The sequence below is a fragment of the Cervus elaphus genome, chromosome 29, assembly GCF_910594005.1.
Source record: "Cervus elaphus chromosome 29, mCerEla1.1, whole genome shotgun sequence".
Lineage (NCBI taxonomy): Eukaryota > Metazoa > Chordata > Mammalia > Artiodactyla > Cervidae > Cervus > Cervus elaphus.
Genome location: NC_057843.1, coordinates 21,981,721 through 22,000,762, shown reverse-complemented (window position 1 = coordinate 22,000,762; position 19,042 = coordinate 21,981,721). Strand labels below are relative to the sequence as shown.

Sequence of the window (19,042 nt, the reverse complement as noted above, 5' to 3'; positions counted from 1 at the left end):
TTTGGTGCTTGTCTGATACTTACGGGGAGGCAGATGTACTTCTAGGCACAGAGTCTGCACCTGAGCACAGAGGGCTCTCCGTGTCCTCCCCAGGATAGACTATGATGTTGGACAAAGAAAGTCAAGTCCTTCACTGCAACTCCACTGACCCCACTCTTTGAAGGCAAACATCCATGTCTCATTCATTCAACTGTGCTCTTCCTCCAAGTATTTATAGCAACAGACCCCCTAAAAGCAGAGAAGAATTGAAAAGCAGAGAACCCTGCACAGAACAGATTCTCTACATTTGTTCAGTGAATATTAGATGTAACTCAGAAGTTGAAACTTGGCTTCTCAGACAAGAGCATTGCCCATTGGCAGAGTATCTGTCCTCTCCCTGGCCCAGGACACCATGACCAGCCTCTCCCCTTGTAGGGTAGTGAGTTTTATGTATAAACTTAGCCGGGCTATGGAGCCCAGTTGTTTGGTGCAATACCAGTCTAGATGTTCAGGGAGAGGCATTTTTTTCACATATGATCCACATTCAGATGAGTAGACTGGAAAAAAAAAAAAAACCAGATTATCCTATACTTTGGCCACCTGATGCAAAGAACTGACTCATTGGAAAAGACCCTGATGCTGGGAAAGATTGAAGGCAGGAGGAGAAGGGGGTGACAGAGGATAAGATGGTTGGATGGCATCACTGATGTGATGGACATGAGTTTGAGTAGGCTCCGGGAGTTGGTGATGGACGGGGAGGCCTGGCGTGCTGCAGTCCATGGGGTTGCAAAGAGTCAGACATGACTGAGCAACTGAACTGAATGGATGGTGGTGCTGGTGCTGGTGGTGTAGGCATTAAGTTGGGTCTGACTCTTTTGCGATCCCAAGGGCTGTAGTCTGCCAGGCTTCTTTCTCCATGGGATTCTCCAGACAAGAATATGGGGGTGGGTTGCCATTTCCTCCTCCAGGGGATCTTCCCAATCTAGGGATTGAACCCAAATCTCCTGCATTGCAGGCGAATTATTAACCCCTGAGCCACTCAGGAAGCCCCTACCATGGATGGGCCTCATCCAATTATTTGATGGCCTTAGGAGAGAAAAACTGAGTTACACTGAGGAAGAAGAAATTCTCCCTCCAGACTGTCTTGACTCATACCTGTAACATCAATCTACCCTGGGTCTCTTGCCTACTGCCTCCTGGCACAGTTCTCTTGCTACAAACCAACTGATGCTTTTACAGAAACTAAGAGTGTGAGCCTAGGATTAGTTCACCCCTCTCATGATTACCCTGGTGGCTCAGTGGTAAAGAATGCACCTGCCATTGCAGGAGATGTGGGTTCCTTCTTTCGGTCAGGAAGATCCCCCGGAAAAGAAAATGGCAATACACTCCAGTATTCTTGCCTGGGAAATCCCATGGACAGAGGAGCGTGGTGGGCTACAGTCCATGGGGTTGCAAGATTGGACATGACTTAGCGACTATACCACCACCCCATGATTAGCTTCCCCTCTCCCATCCCTGACCCAAAAGAGAAGTGCGTACGAGATGCTTCATAAATGTTTCCCATCGCTCCGGACTTTGATCCCAGCATAGTTGCTTCTGCGCTGCTGACCTTCCAATGGTTAGCCAGGAAAACACTGGGTTTATTTGTATCTATCACCTCAATTTAAGACAGGTGCCTTTCCCCCGGAAAATCACAGATTATTTGAAGATGAGAGGTTGTCTTTATAGTAAGAGTGCCTTTGAGATAGTGAAACCCCTCTGCTAGAAATACTTTGCTGCTTCTCCATAGCTGTTGTTTTGTTCCATCCCCCTCCCCCACTGAAATGTATGCATTCCCTTTAGCCCTTTCCAGATATCCTAAAATATGATTTTATCTCACTATCAATTCTGAGGGGACCATCTATTGATCCTTAAAGGAGCTGTCAAACTTGATTGAGTTCTCCTCTTAAAATCCTGGACTTGCAGCATACCTTTAAAAATAAAAATAACATAGAGGTGACTAGAAGATTGATCACTCCTCCATAACAAGATTAGAAGTCATGGTTTTCACAGAATGGAATTGACTTACTAATAAAATCATATAGTAAAAGCCAATGATATTCCATGGCCCTGTTGTGTGTCCAGTCACTTCTCCTGATAAAACGTTTGCTTTATCTTCCACGTGAAAATGCAATTAGATCACATAGAATCTCCTACTTATAACACTGTAATGCTCTGCATGCTCTACAGAAGAGAGTCAGAACTTCTTAGTGTATATAATACAAAGATCAAAGACATAAATGCCATGGACAGGAGGTTGATGATCATGCTGAAGGAGGAGAGACCTGGAGCGGACTGGGCGGTACACACGTCACCCATGTCGCTGCCCTGGAACTTCAACAGTGTCACCAGATCCTCTAGATTTTCTGGAAAGCCCGGAATCCCTATTTTCCCATGTAAAACATGCTAAATTTTAAATGTCCCTGATTTAAGGAAAATACTGAATGAGCCAAACAAAACCAATCTAATTTCAAATTCAGGCCACAGGGCCCTCTTTGCAAGGCTGGACTCTGACGTCTGCTGCCTGTAGGACATCACCCCTCAGTCACCCCTTAAGCCCATACCCTGTGCTCAGGTCACGTTCTGAGAAAGGCAGCTCTGTAAAAGCCCTGCCTTCAGTCCCATGTTCACAAGCCCCTTCTTGCCTGCGAGCACAGAAGTCATATTTCTCTCATATTTCACGATTCAGCTCAAGGGCCTTTCCTCAAGACACCCTTTGACCCTGACTCAGACCATACTCACAACACTGTCCCTTGTACTCTTCTCTCCAAACTCCATGTATCTTCTCCCTTACATCTGTAATTTATTACTCTTTTTTATTTATCTGACTCCTCCTAAGAGACTCTAAACTCCCCAAAGACAGGAGCAGTATTTTATCAATTTCTCTCTCAATGCAGGGCCTGGTACCTCACCATTATCACTAGCACATATAGTATTTAACTGTGTTCCTGATGCCTTTCAAGTATTAAATTGAACTTTCACACCGGACTAGTAATATCCTCCTCATTTGACAGATGAGGAAACTGAAGCACAGAGTGCACGAAGATTCAACACCAAATAGTCTGGAATTGGAGATCATGCTTCTAGACTAGTGTTTAGAAGCATGGTCTAGATGTTAGACCACGTTAGACTATATGGAACAGCATTATTCTTTGGAAATAAAATTATATCTAAGGGTCATTTTCTAATACAGGATCACTCTTTAGTACTTCTAATCCTTTTCTAATCTATCTTTCAGTTGCTAATCAAACAGAAAAGCTGAAAGACTATTTTGTCAAGAAGGCAAAACTTCACTAAAATCATGTTTAAAGAATCTAAACCTACCCAAGTTTCTGAATTCATCTGCCCTTGATTCAGCCTCGGTGAAAAGCAGAGAGCAGCTTGACCTAGTGATAACCCCATTAGGGAGTTTCATTTGGTGCAAACAGCAATTTAAGCAAATATGCCCTTCTGTTTTTTTCTAGTGTTCTTTGTTATTACAGTAAAATCCAAGTTGAGTTTCATGTGGGAAATCAAAGAGCCAGAGAAAGGGACTTTTCATTATATGCAGAAACGCAATGAAATGCTTTGTATTCCCATTCAAGCAGTTATTATTTTTCTGCACAGCTAAGGAAAGGAAAATCTAAAAAGAAACTAAGCGCTAGACTGGCCTCTGCTCTTTTACCCAGATGGAAGTTTCACAGGCCTGTGTGAGTTTCAGGGTAAGAGCTGTCAGTCTCAAAAACCAGTAGGTCTGCATTTTCCTTTGCAGCTCAAGTACTCAAACTATAGATGCTGTTACTGTTTTTAATCTGATTATAAATGTCCAACTAAAGCAGCTAAATGTTTAGAAAAGCTGAAGACCTGATAATATGTAAGAGACTTTGAGGTACTCTGTTGACACTCAAATCATGTAGCCAAGGACAACGTAGGAAGTCATTTAGTGCTATTAATCAGTAATCTAGAAGTATTGTGTCTGTGTGCAAGTGTCTTTCTCTTGGTTAACATCTGTGAAACGAACTCTGAAAAATCTGATAAGGGAACATTGTTGAAGTACACAGGAAAATCCAAATGATTGCCATCAATTACAGCTCACCTTTTGTAAGGCTCAAACTTGACATTTTAAAACATTTTTGTTATCACCTTGCTTCAAAATGAACAATGTACTCATGGTTAAAATTCTACCTTCCTTTGATCTAGATATTTGTGAAATAGAAGGTCTAATCCTCTAGTTAGTATTTTTACTTTGGCAATCTTTAAAGTTTTCATACCCTCTGTATCCTTTTTTCCCCCAAAATATTGTTCGATATTCCTGACGCAAGAAAAGTGCTGCCCTCTGCTGGCCAAGGATATATATAACTCCACATGAACAGTTTTGAGACTTTTGAGGAAAGAACTCTGGGGAAAAAAAAAAGGCGCCTTGTTCTATACAAGCAATGGAAGCTGAGGACAGATGTTTAATCTTTAAATTATCACGCTCTCTTTCTCACATGAAGCTAATATGACTGAAGCGTTAGACAATGTTGACTTGCAGGGTTAAAAGCGACAACAAAAAAGCTAATGTTTGCTGCCCCCTGCTGTTCAAATTCCTCAGCGTTTCTGAACTCGGATTCTCGCTGAAACCAAACATAATTAACGCATTCGTTCCTCTCTTCATTCACTCATACAGCCGTTCACTCAGCTTTTCATTAAATGAAAGAACATAAGCCATCCTACGCACCTACCAGCCATGCTGTCTGCAGGCGACTGAGACACAGAACTGACCAACGTGACAAGGAGAGAACAAAGAAGAATTTCAAGGCAAAATTACATGAACTGTTTTTACACGTCCCTAGAACCCATCAAAGACTGAAGGCAGGAGGAGAAGCGGATGACAGAGGATGAGGTGGCTGGATGACATCACCGACTGGATGGACACGAGTTTGAGTCGACTCCAGGAGTTGGTGATGGACAGGGAGGCCTGGCGTGCTGCAGTCCATGGGGTCACAAAGAGTCGGACACGACTGAGCGACTGAACTGAACTGAGAACCCATCAGATCAGTTGTACAAAATCTGTGACGCCTGGGCTTAGTAATAATATGAGGATGAGAAAGAGAGAATGGAAGGGGAGGCCGGGTGAGGAGCACGAGAGGGAGAAGCAGAGTGTAGGTAGGCACCGTGAACATGACGAAATCCAGTCATGACAACTTGCTGCATCCTCTTCAGTCCATTACAAGCATAAAACGTTTTAGTAAGGAGCTAGGTCAGTTTAACACAAGTATGTTCCTTTTGGAACAAGTTTTCTGTCTAATGTTTTCACTTTCTCCAGGAAGACCAGGAAATGTGCTCCGCTCTGTCCTTTAATTGTAGCCAGTGGCAGTCTCCACCCTCACCCTCACCACAATGTATTATAAAATCTGACTTCTCTTTCTGACTCCTCTCACCAGATGGCAGTTCCTTAAGGGCTGAGAGTGGATAAAGTCATACATCTTTCTCTCTTCAGCTCTTAGCTTAAGGCCCAGCACATGGTGGGAAGGATAATACAGTCGTTAAGAATTTAGACTTTGCAGTGAGATTGAGGACTGAATCCCACTTACCTAGTTATGTAAATTTGAGAAGCCTTCTTAAATGTACTGAGCCTCATGTGATAACTGGCATAATAACACGTACCCTTGTGCCTTCTCTAACATCACATTCCACCTAGAATTTTATTATCTTAGTTTGTTTTAATCTCTGTAAAATTCCTAGATCCCTAGGAAAGGTAACATTTAAAACTGCAACTGGACATTTAAAATTTATCAGGAGTGATAGATTTGATGGACTTTTAGATGGCGGGTGGGGGTGAGAGAAAGAAGACTGAAGGCCCAAACAGACAAGGAAGCTTTTGAAAAAGGTAAATAAGCGTAAAAAGAGGGGAGAGGGTGAGATAGCTTTTCTCAGTTTCCTCATCTCTAAGATGGGGATTATAACAGCATCCAAGGTGGTTGTAAGGATTAAATGAAGAATTTGTAGTTTTCAAGAAATATTAGCTGTTCTTATTGTTGTTCATAAAGATGCGCAGAAGACAAACATGACCCCATTCTCAGTTTACTTTTTATATTATTTCCAGACAGCACATGGATTTAGCAGGGAAATAAGGAAGCGTTATGAGTTATTTCCTATATTTTAATTTTTATCCACTGCCCACAGGGGTGCCTCATGTTTTCAAAGCAGAATGAAGAGAAGCAGCCACAGGTTGCTATTACAAAAATACCACATACTGGGGGGCTTAAACCGCAAACATATTTCACAGTTCGGGAGGCTGGCAGGTCTAAGGTCAAAGTTCTGACATATTTGGTGTCCAGTAAGGGTCTGCTTCCTAGTTCATAGGTGACTGTTCTCTTATGGGGCAGAAAAGGTAAGGAAGCTCTCTGGGGTCTCTTTTATAAGAGAATGAATTCCATTCATGAGATACCCCCCTCATGACCTAATCATCTCCCAAAGGTCTCACTTCTTAATACCATCACATGGGGAAGGGTTAGGATTTCAAAATACAAATTTTGGAAGGACACAAACATTCAGCACATAACATTGATCATAGCTCTGACTTACTGAACAGAGCATATTACATTGCAACTGTATGTTAAAATATAGTTGAGCACTTAAAACATCCTGGTCCTTTTTCTTCCAGAGCACAGAAATGCCCATGTCTCTTTCTCTTTTCTTTCTTTCTATTTTTTTTTTTTTTTTGAGAATTCGTGATGCCTATGTTTCACAATAAGAAGGAGATACAGAGAACAATTTAGTTACATAGATACTCTACGGCACATATTTTTATTTTCAAGCATTTTCATGTAATGTCACTTTTATCTTGTCTAAAATGTATTTATTTTTAAAGTAGGTCCTTTTTAGTCATCTATTTTAAATACAGTAGAGCGCACTTGTCAATCCCAAACTCCCACTCTGTCCCACCCTTCCCCCCTGGTAACCATAAGTTCATTCTCTAAGTCTGTTCCCTGTCTCTTTATAACAAGATTGAATACTCTGCTTCACCAGGGGAGGTGAATAGGCCTTAGGAATTCATCTTGATATTCCTTTTCTTACAATAGAAACAACAATAACTACCTCAGAGGATATGAGGATTTTGGAATTCCAGGATGGATAGCCATTCTGTTAACCAGAATACATTCCTCATGTGTAGCATTGCTCTAGGGAGAATGGTCAAGATTTTCCTTCAATAAATCCAAATAATACATAACAATTCACCTTTGGTGGGATCTCCAGAAATGAAAGCACAGACACACTTGAAGTGAACATGGAAGAAGAGACAAGATGATTGAATGGAAGCTATTTCTAGGTATTTTAGGGTGAAATGAACTCATGGTAGAAATAAGTAATGGAAAAACTAAAGAAGTAGAAATTGATTGGATGAAATAAGACAATTAAATAGGGGGATCTCCAACTATCTGGAGCACACCAAGTTCAAAATAGCTGGTCAAAACTGACCCTTATTATCTCATTTCAAACCATGTGATTCCTCCCTCAATCAAAGATACAAATTACATGTTATTGCTGGACACTCCATTTTTATTTATTTATTTTTTTTTTTTGGACACTCCATTTTTATTAAATATGGGATTGCTGGGGCTTCCCTAGTGGCTCAGCAGTAAAAGAATCTGCCTGCAATGCAGGAGACTCAGGTTCAGTCCCTGAGTAGAGAAAATCCCCTGGAGAAGGAAATGGCAACACTCTCCAGTCATCTTGCCTGGGAAATGCTATGGACAGAGAAGCCTGGTGGGCTACAGTCCATGTGGTCGCAAAAGAGTCAGATACTACTTAGCAACTAAACCACTGAAATATATATATAGTACCTTAATCAGAAGTGTTGCAAGGTGGCCTGGATACTTCTTTAGAATTGTCTTCAGAAAGACAAGTTACAGATAAATAGAGGGAATTTACAGGGCAAGAACAGCAGGGCAAGATAAGGTTATAGACACCTTATCTTGTTCCAGATTCTCTATACCAATCATAAAGGGAGAGACCACTGACTATCAGAAATTGTGGCCTACCTTGACTGGGGCTTGTTGAGAAAAAAATTATCCAAACTTGGAAATAAGCCAAAAAGATTACTATCATACTATTATATGCCTGCCTATCAACAAATTGTCTGACAAGTCAGCCCAAAGGTCATCTGCTTCTGGGAGGGAAGAAGTTCATTCAATTAGATATTATCTATGTTTTCCCCCTATGAGTAGGGGGCTATCAGCAACAGGACAAGTTCTCCACAGCTGAACCAGCTTTCCATCTGTTTTTGCACAGCTTCAAACTAAGGATAATTTTTACAATCTTAAGTGATTGGGAAAATATCTAAAGAATATTTTGTCACAGGTGAAAAGTATATGAAATTCAAATTCAAGTGTCCATAAGGTTGTACTGGAATACAGCCAGGCTCATTCAACTAGATATTGTCTGTGTTTTTTAACTTCACACACAAGGTTTGCAGACCTCTTACCTAAGGGCTGTAACTGTGTTTTGTTTCTTATTGATAAGGGTTCAAACTCTGGTGGTAGTTCTCTTACATCAAAGCACCTAAGTTGGTCAAGATCACCTAACTGTGAAGCACCATATAACCCGAGGTCTCTGTGTCCCTGCAACGGTTCCCCTCTGAATAGTGAACTATCAACAGGACAGTCAGCAGACAAGCTCCTAGGAAACCACATTCAGGAGGAACTCCCAGCCTCCTGCCCTTTCAAAGGAGCACTCGAGTCTTCCACTTGGCCATTTCATTTTGTGATTTAAAAGAAACAGAAGAAAACTTTACATTGCAAGAAAATTTAAATCTTGGGCAAATAATGAGTGATAATTTTTACTGTTTTAAGTAAACAGGATATGGGAAGCACCCAGTGATGTCTGAATGAAATTATACTTGTGTGGGGTTTCAGCGTTTTACTGCTGTAGGGAAAAAAGGAAGTTCACCCCTCCACAGCCATTCTCCCACCCCCAAAGAGTAAAATCTTTGCAACATTTCTGTCTATCAGAACATCACTGTCACCCTGCATCTTGTTGAAGAGAATTCAATCCATCCAGGGAGTTTAAATTGGATTGTCCCAATGGAGGGCTGGTGCAACGTGGCGGGGTCGGGGAGCGGCGGGGGAGGGGTGTGCCCAACTAGTGTTGAATGATGAAAACAGAAATCCGGATTCTGAATCTAGTTGAATCAGACTTTGATCGGGGTGGTTACGGTTGAAGTTGGCCCTGGCCCTGTGGACCCAGGCTGGAAGTTAAGGGACGTTTTATCCCCTGGAAAACCTGCCCCAGAGCCAGAGTCTGTAGGTCAGAAAGGTTATCATTATCCAGCAGCACGTTACTCTGTTGATTTTCTGTCTGTCATCCCAGAGTCTTGGGCCAACCCCACCCCTGCTCTGTCTCCAAAGACTTAACAGAAAGGAGCAAACCCCCGGTTGCGTCGCGGGGATGAGACGAGTCAACCGCACCCCGCCCCGCATTCGCAGCTGGAGGCAGCCTCAGCCAAGAGCCTGTCCCCTCATCGCCACGATTCTCCCTCCCCCCGAGAACTTCTGGAACAAGATGGGCCTGGCTCTACAGATGAGGCCGAGCTTGCCGCGGATACGAGACGGAGCCAGAAGCGCTGCTCTTCCTTATCGGGTTCTTGCGAAAGTTAACCGAGCCAATGAAAGTGCAAAGCACAATCTGGAACAGCATAAACTGTCAATCAACGGTCCCCGTTATTATCACTATCGTGAACCCGCTAGCTACAACTCGGGGCGGGGGCGGAAATCAACGTAGAACCGAAAAGGCCTGCAAAAGAGGCGGGAGGCGGGCATCTGGAGTTGAGGGGGGCGGGGGAGAGCCCACGCCAGCAGCCAATCCAGCTGTCCCCGGGAGGAAGAGGAGGAGCCACCGCCGACCCCGGGACCTCCCTGCTCAGTCCCGCGCCGCGCGCCTGCACCCGCGCCGCTCCTCGGTTCACCGCCTCCATCCCGAGCGTGGCCGCAGCTCCTTCCTCGCCAGATATGTCCTCATGTGCCACTCCCGCTGCCGTGAAGGTGAGATTGGTCGTCCTGGCCGCTGCGATCCTCCCTGACCTGTTCGCTCTCTCTCCCGTCCGGGACACAGCGCCAGCGCCGCTGGGCCGAGCGCCTAGCTGGTGCGCCCCCGCCGCGGCGGGGAGGGTCTGCGGCTGTTAAGCCCGGGGCGGCGAGCGAGGGACCGGAAACCATTGCAGAGTTTGCCATTGCCCTGCCATTGGTCTCAGCTGCTCACGCAGGGCGAAGGCATGCCCTTCGGAGAGGGGCCGCGAAGGTCCTGCAAGTACCTTGCTAGGCAGATGGGTCAGGCTGGGGCTGGGTGTGCCACGTGGGTGGGCACCTACACCCCCTGAGGGTCTCCTCCAGCCCTGAGCCCGGCCCGATTTAAACGCTTCCGCTCTGACTTGGCCCTCTGCCCGCGGCCCACGTGGGAAAACTGCCTGCTTGCTCTTTTGCAAGCTTCCGGCTTTTTGTTTGTGTTCTAAACGTAGGCCTTCTCTGCTTTGGGGACTCTTGAGAGTTTCTTACAACACGGAGATGGAGTTTAGGAGTACCGGGCCGCTCCCTCTTTGGAGGCCTCTCGCTTTAAACTGCTTTGTTGTTTAGTCGCCAAGTCGTGTGGGACTCTTTGGGACCCCATGGACCACCATAGCCCACCAGGCTCCTCCGTCCGTGGGATTTCCCAGGCAAGAATACTGGAGTGGGTTGCCATTTCCTTCTCCATGAGATCTTCCCGACCCAGGGATCAAACTCCCAACTCCTGCTTGGCAGAGAATTCTTACACCATTGAGCCAACAAGGAAGCCCAAACTGCTTTGTGGGCAACCTTGAAAGGTGAAGATCAGTTTCCTTGTACCCTCGGTCCCCAGGGGTCTCCGTATAAGGGATCATTGTGCTGTGGGAGCTTTGACCAGAGGAAGGCCCTAGTTCTGAGGTTTGCAAGGAGTTTCCCTGGGGCTTTTAAGCACTTCTTCCTGTTGTTCCTGGGTGGGGAAAGAATGTTGAATTACAGTCCACAGAAGTAAATTAATGACCAAAGTTAACATCGCTTTCAGGCCTGACCAGCTAAGAGGTCAGTTAACTTGTCTGGCTTTAGACGTTCTTGGCTGATGAGTTAGGAAGGTCCATGATTCCAGTTTTGTGGAATCGGTTTTCAGTTACCCCTGGAGAAAGCAAATCTGTGGTGAGTGTGTACTCAGCCAGAGTGATTACCTTAATAGGCCCTTGCAGCTATCAGACACTAGATGAAAAGGGGGTGGGGTGGGCAGAGTTGCAGTCACACTTAAGATACTAAATTCCTTTTTCCATTTTGAAAAGAATCTTGCATTAAACAAGTATTTGTAGACTGCCTCTTCCTTATCAGTCATAGAGAACAAAGCAGAATTTTTATGATGCTCTTTTTCATTTCAGTAAAATGGGAACCTTACTGTTGGGTTTGCTGGGACATTAGAATTGTATTGTCCTTTAGCACATGGCTGAAACTTATTCAGTGGTAGTGCTTCCAAGTGAGGGAGCTGAGATTAATTTTGATTATCTTTTTTCCAAAAATTAAATTAGGTTGCAGCTTTCAGTGGGCAAGCAAGGAACTATTGCCTTTCTCTTACAGGAATACACTCAGAGTGACATTAAAAATAGAGAGGGGTGATATTTAAAACAGTCTCACTTTAACCTTGCTTGGCATTCTCCCTACCACACAGTTTCCCTGTAAAACTAGTGCAGTGCATTTAAGTGCAGAATGGGCCCTGTGATTAGAATTCCCATATAAATATTGAATGATGTATATTTGTTCCTAGCCAGCTGCTGAATATAAAATTAATAGGTACAAATAGTGCTGGGCCTGCCTGCTGCTTTCTCTTTGATGTCAGAACAGGTGAAAACTTTGCTGTTGCAATTCCTTCATTCCTACACCATTTCTGCCAGACTGTTGAGGCACCATATAAAGAACAAGAGATGCTAATGTCCTGAGCAAAATAAGCTAATGAAAACTGTATCCTAGCCCCAGATCATCAAATGTAGAGCTAGAGTGTTCCTTAAGACCATATAAACACACATACCTCTTTTTTCAGAGGCCCAGAAAGATCACCTAAAGAGTCCAGAATTACACAGTTGGACCTAGACAGTGATTGAACTGGCGTAGACATTCCACCAGTTAGATGCTGTGAGCCATTTCTGAACTCTGACATGTGTGGTCCCTGTGCCCTGTTTTACTCTGTTGAGAAAGGCCATGCAGCTGTAAGGAAGAGGGGGTATAAAGTATGTCCATAAGCAAGCAGCCTCCCAAGCGCCTTCTAAACACTCTCGCACGGAATTAATAGCAGCCATTGTCTGAAAGGACCTCAGAGATACCACATCCTACAGCACCAGGCATGGGCAGGTGGCACGCTTAACCATGCGGAGGGTTTGAACCAGTCTTTGCCATTTTGAGGGGCTCCTTTAATGGGCCATGGCTCCCTTAGGCAGCTTGCCCAACTTTTACTCTGAGAGATTAAAAATCAATCTTGTTTACATGATTGCTGTGACAAGGAGGGAATGTGGTCCCATCATAGTTGGGTAGTGGGCTGTAAACAAAATGGTATTAAGGGGGATGATGGGCAAGTTATGGAGTGTAGACTGTGGAGAACAGGCCTTTGAAGCTCTCCTTTTTGCTGGCTGAGTGTGGACTTTCACACTGAAAGTCCTTGAGTGTCCTTAAAAAACTGGTGGACAACCCACAGACCCCAACTGGGAACGAAATGACAGTGAGCCTTTGTTTTTTGCCTAGAGACCCAGGGACAGGACGGTTCCTCCCTTAGTAGAACTGTCCTGAGCATTGCTGGACATAAAGACATCTGGGTCCCTTCTCCCCGCAAAATGTGGTAGCACTCCCCCCAGTCACGGTGACAGCCAGAAATGTCCCAGCGGGTTCCCAGGCACCTCCCACGAGAGCCTCGGTACTTGGTTGGGGACCCCTGAGGCAGAGACTGCCTGGTGAGGAGACGACACCGCCAGGGTTGTGTTCTGAGTGGCAGAGACAGACAGAGATAAGGGGCTTGTTGTTGTTGCTTTAAGGAAGGCTTTTTTTATTTTCCTTTTGCTGGAGGTGAGAAGGTGTATAGAAACAGTGGCAGATATGAATGCATTATTTCCTTTGATTCTCATAGTTGTATGGATTAAGGAACGACCAGGCTTACCTGGTGGCTAAGAATCTGCCTGCAATGCAGGAGACCCAGGTTCAATCTCTGGGTTGGGAAGATCCCCTGGAGAAGGGAATGGCACCCACTCCAGTAGCCTTGCCTGGAAAATTCCATGGACAGAGGAGCATGGTGGGCTATAGTCCATGGTGTCACAAAGAGTCGGACATGACTGAGTGACTAACACTTTGACCTATTAGAATAATACCTTGACTTTGCAAACAGAGGTGTATTAAATTAAAACCGTGTTGTTCTGAATCTGCAGTTATTTTGGATTAGCGCCCCACCCTGAGACCTCAGTTAATTTTAAGTACCTGTTCAAAAACCCATTCTCCAAAAATAGTTAAATTCTGCTCAATGTCACTAATCATCAAAGAAATCCAAATCAGAATCACAATGAGATCACTTCATACCTGTCAAAATGGCTATCATCAAAAAGTCGACAGGACTTCCCTGGTGGCCCAGTGGTTAAGGACCTGCCTGCCAGTGCAGGGGACATGGGTTCAATCCGTGGTTTGGGAAGATTCCACATGTGCAGCAGCTGAGCGCCTGCACCACAACTGCTGAGCCTTCATACCTAGAGCCCATGCTCCCCAGCAAGAGAAGCTACTGCGGTGAAAGCCCACGGGCCACAGGGAAAAGTCGTAGCCCCTGCTCACTGCAACTAGAGCAAAGCCCACAGGCATCAATGAAGACTCACACAGCCAAAAATAAATAAAGGGTCTACAAATAACATGTTGATGGAGCAACCTCAGTGCTCATCAACAGATGAATGGATAAAGAAGGGGTGTGTGTATATGTATATATATGCACAGTAGAATATTAGCCATAAAAAAGAATGAAATTCTGCCATTTGCAACAGTGTTGATGGACCTAAAAAGTATTAGGCTTAGTGAAATCACTCAGAGAAAGACAAATACTCTTTATCACTTGTATGTGGAATCTATGAACAAATGTCTATAACAAAAAAACAGACCCAGAGAACAAGCTCGTGGTTACCAGTGGGGAGAAGGAAGGGGGTGGGGTAACATAAGACTATAGAATTAAGAGATACAGACTACTATGTATAAAATTTAAAACCAACAAGGATATACAACACAGGAAAATATAGCCAGTATTTTGTAATAAGTTTGAATAGAGTATCATTACAAAAATTGAATCACTTAGCTGGAACTCCAACACTTTGGTCACCTGATGTGAACAGCCAACTCATTGGAAAAGACCCTGATACTGGAAAAGACTGAACACAAAAGGAAAGGGAGGAGGCAGAGGATGAGATGGTTAGATAGCATCACCAACTCGATGGACATGAATCTGAGCAAACTTCAGGCAATAATGAAGGACAGGAAAGCCTGGAGTGCTGGAGTCCGTGAGGTCGCAAGGAGTCAGGCATGACTTAGCGACTGGACAACAACAATGCTATACACCTGAAACTAATATTGTAGAATAATTGTACTTCACACATTTTTTAAATGGTCAAATTCTGAGGGATTAGGATTTAGAACTTCAGCATATGGATTTGTAAGACACAGTGGCATTCATAAGCATCACCTACTAGGGTGGCTTACAGAGAAGGGCCTCCTGTCAGAGTTGGAGCCGCTGGCTCTCACCATGGACCATGTAGCAGGTTCTGGACAGGCTCCCAGACTGAGACATTTGGCCACGCTCCCTGTACAGCTGACCTTCCAAGATTTTGCAAGACTCTGGCTAGAAGGCCTCCCAGTGAGGTCAGCCCATTAAAAGGAGGACTTTTGCCTGCTGTATTTTCAGCCCTGTCAGTGGTGACCAAAGCTGAAGGACTGCGGTGCTCAGAGCAGGGGTTGCCGCCAGCTGGAGCTTTGGCTCTTCCCTCATCGTGGGCTTGAAGAACTCAGAGGCAGCCCATCTCCCTGGCAGGGGCTAGTCTTACCTGCTCAGGGTTATGGTATTTTTGAGAGTGCCTTCATGGAGTTCTAGTTTCCTCCATGTAACATTTCCAGGCTTCAAAGTGGTGATGAGTGGTTGTTGAAACCAAGTGCTGCTTCTGCTGCTAAGTCGCGTCGTGTCCGACTCTGTACTACGACCCCATAGATGGCAGCCCACCAGGCTCACCCGTCCCTGGGATTCTACAGGCAAGAACACTGGAGTGGGTTGCCATTTCCTTCTCCAATGCATGAAAGTAATAAGTGAAAGTGAAGGTGCTCAGTTGTGTCTGACTCTTAGCGACCCCATGGACTGCAGCCTACCAGGCTCCTCCATCCACGGGATTTTCCAGGCACGAGTACTGGAGTGGGTCGCCATTGCCTTCTCCGTGAAACCAAGTGAGGTATGTGAAATCAGTTGCCTGTACCAGGGCAAGTGCACAGAGAGTAGGGGTTAGCATGAACCCTTCTGGCATCATTGGCAGTAACCATTCTTGCCAGGTAAGCCAACATTTAGATAGAATGCTTTCACAGTCTCAGAAGTCAAGCCCTCTCTTCTTTTTGAAGAGTCTGACTTGGTCTACAAGTGGAAAAAAAATGTGGGCAGAATCAACTTAATGTTAAAATCTAGCAGTGGCCTTAAATGACCAGGGGATTCTTATTTCTGAACTTTATCTTGTGTGGTGAAGAAGTCCTGGCTGGGCAGAATTGGCCCAGAAATTCCATCTCAGACCTTGAACGCTTCTCCTGAGCATTCTAGGTTGCTTGGATGCATGCAGTACCTTGAAGACCTGATAAATATGCATGAGGTCATGGATGGGCTGCCCCTTCCATTCTGAGGTGGTTCGCTCAGGCGCCCAGAGTTGCATTTCCATGCTTGTTCTGTGACTGTGGTCCAGAACTTGAACCGAGCATCAGTTTCTTCCTAAAATGAAGACAAGTTTCTAATTGTTACTATTGTTCAGTGGCAGTCATGTCCACCTCTTTGCGACCCCATGGACTGCAGCACATCGGGCTTCCGTGTCCCTTACCATCTCCCAGAGTTTGCCCAAGTTCGTGTTCATTGCATCAGTTCTAATAGGGTAGGGTGTTATTATGGATTCCAGGGTATATTAGGAGGTAATACATCATAGTGGTTGAGTATGAAAACCTGGGTTCCTAGTCCAGCTTTGCTGTTTATAATTTGCTCTTTGGAAAAATTTCTTAATTTTTGTTTCTCTTTCCTCTTTTATAAAGTGGGTATTAACATTACAGGGCCGATTTTACAGGATGACTGTGGAAAGTAAATGAAGTAAGGCCACTGAAGCGCTTAGCACAGTGCCTATGGTGTGTAAATGAGAAGACGCAGTTCCTTTATCAAGGCAGATACTGCGTTGACCATTTGAATTTAGAGACTGGAGGGGATGACAAACACCCTCTCCCAACAACACAAGAGAAGACTCTACTCATGGACCACCAGATGGTCAACACTGAAGTCAGATTGATTATATTCTTTGCAGCCAAAGATGGAGAAGTGCTATACAGTCAGCAAAAAACAAGATGGGGAGCTGACTGTGGCTCAGATCATGAACTCCTTCTTGCCAAATTCAGACCGAAATTGAAGAAAGTAGGGAAAACCACTAGACTATTCAGGTATGACGTAAATCAAATCCCTTACGATTATACAGCAGAAGTGACAAATAGATTCAAGGGATTAGATCTGATAGACAGAGTACCTGAAGAACTATGGATAGAGGCTTGTGACATTGTACAGGAGGCAGGAATCAAGACCATCCCCAAGAAAAAGAAATGCAAAAAGGCAAAATGGCTGTCGGAGAAGGCCTTACAAATAGCTGTGACAAGAAGAGAAGCGAAAGGCAAAGGAGAAAAGGAAAGATATTCCCATTTGAATGCAGAGTTCCAAAGAATAGCAAGGAGAGATAAGAAAGCCTTCCTCAGGGATCAATGCAAAGAAATAGAGGAAAACAATAGAATGGGAAAGATAGAGATTTCTTCAAGAAAATGAGAGATACCAAGGGAACATTTCATGCAAAGATGGGCGCAATAAAGGACAGAAATGGTATGGACCTAACAGAAGCAGAAGATATTAAGAAGAGGTGGCAAGAATACACAGAAGACCTATACAAAAAAGATCTTCATGACCCAGATAACCACGATGGTGTGATCACTCACCTAGAGCCAGACATCCTGGAATGTGAAGTCAAGTGGGCCTTAAGAAGCATCACTATGAACAAAGCTAGTGGAGGTGATGGAATTCCAGTTGAGCTATTTCAAATCCTAAAAGACAATGCTGTGAAACGGCTGCAGTCAATATGCCAGCAAATTTGGAAAACTCAGCAGTGGCCACAGGACTGGAAAAGGTCAGTTTTCATTCCAGTCCCTAAGAAAGGCAATCCCAAAGAATGCTCAAACTACTGCACAATTACATTCATCTCACACGCTAGCAAAGTAATACTAAAAACTCTCCAAGCCAGGCTTCAACAGTATGTGAACTGTGAACTTCCAAATGTTCAAGCTGGATTTAGAAAAGGCAGAGGAACCAGAGATCAGATTGCCAACATCCCCTGGGTCTTTGAAAAAGCAAGAGAGTTCCAGAAAAACATCTACTTTTGTTTCATTGACTATGCCAAAGCCTTTGTGTGGATCACAACAAACTAGAAAATTCTGAAAGAGACAGGAATACCAGACCACCTGACCGGCCTCTTGAGAAATCTATATGCAGGTCAAGAAGCAACAGTTAGAACTGGACATGGAACAACAGACTGGTTCCAAATCGGGAAGGGAGTACATCAAGGTTGTATATCGTCACCCTGCTTATTTAACTTATATGCAGAGTACATCATGAGAAATGCTGGGCTGGATGAAGCACAAGCTGGAATCAAGATTGCTGGGAGAAATATCAATAACCTCAGATACGCAGATGACACCACCCTAATGGCAGAAAGCGAAGAAGAACTAAAGAGCCTCTTGATGAAAGTGAAAGAGGAGATTGAAAAAGTTGGCTTCAAGCTCAACATTCAGAAAACTAAGATTGTGGTATCTGGTCCCCTCACTTCATGGCAAAGAGCTGGGGAAACAGTGCAGACTTTATTTTTGGGGGCTCCAAAATCACTACAGATGGTGACTGCAGCCATGAAATTAAAAGACGCATGCTCCTTGGAAGGAAAGTTATGACCAACCTAGACAGCATATTAAAAAGCAGAGACATTTACCAACAAAGGTCCATCTAGTCAAAACCATGTTTTTTTCAGTAGTCATGTTTGGATGTCAGAGTTGGACTATAAAGAATGCTGAATGCAGAAGAATTGATGCTTTTGAACTGTGGTGTTGGAGAAGACTTGAGAGTCCTTTGAACTGCAAGGATATCCAACCAGTCAATACTAAAGGAAATCAGTCCTGAATATTCATTGGAAGGACTAATGCTTAAGCTGACACTCCAATACTTTGGCCACCTGATGCGATTTGAAAAGACCCTGATGTTGGGAAAAGTTGAAGGCAGGAGAAGGGGATGACAGAGGATGAGATGGTTGGATGGCATCACTGACTCGATGGACAGGAGTTTGAGTAAACTCCGGGAGTTGGTGATGGACAGGGAAGCCTGGCATGCTGCGGTCCATGGGGTCATAAAGAGTCGGAGCGGACATGACTGGACTGAACTGAACTGGGGAATGACAGAATTATGCCACTGGTGCTTGGGAGTTTCATCGCTTAGTTGTACTTTACCGTGCAACCAGCAGGTGGCGACTTTGCCACATCTTTTCACTGCGGGCCTCCCTATGCAGCAAGAAAAAGGTGAGTGATTGAATTCCCTGGTTTGGCTCAGTTGCTACACTTGTTCTGTATCCCTTATAAGATAATGGGTTTTCATAAACCACTGAAGCCATTTTGACTGGACAGGCTCTCCTACAGAAAATTCCAGTACTAGAGACCATATCCTGGCCTTTCTGAGTTGTAACAGCTCTTGTTTT

General features: G+C 44.4%; 1 protein-coding gene across 1 annotated transcript in view; it reads left to right on the top strand.

Annotated features, from left to right (window-relative positions):
* Nucleotides 1-9,866: 9,866 nt before the first annotated feature.
* LOC122685979 (methylthioadenosine phosphorylase) overlaps nt 9,867-19,042 on the top strand; it is a 42,903-nt gene continuing 33,727 nt past the window's right edge. The window contains exon 1 of the mRNA XM_043891048.1: nt 9,867-10,022. Within this exon, the coding sequence (XP_043746983.1) occupies nt 9,990-10,022 (33 nt within the window). The 5' untranslated portion in view covers nt 9,867-9,989. The remainder of the gene's footprint in view (nt 10,023-19,042) is intronic.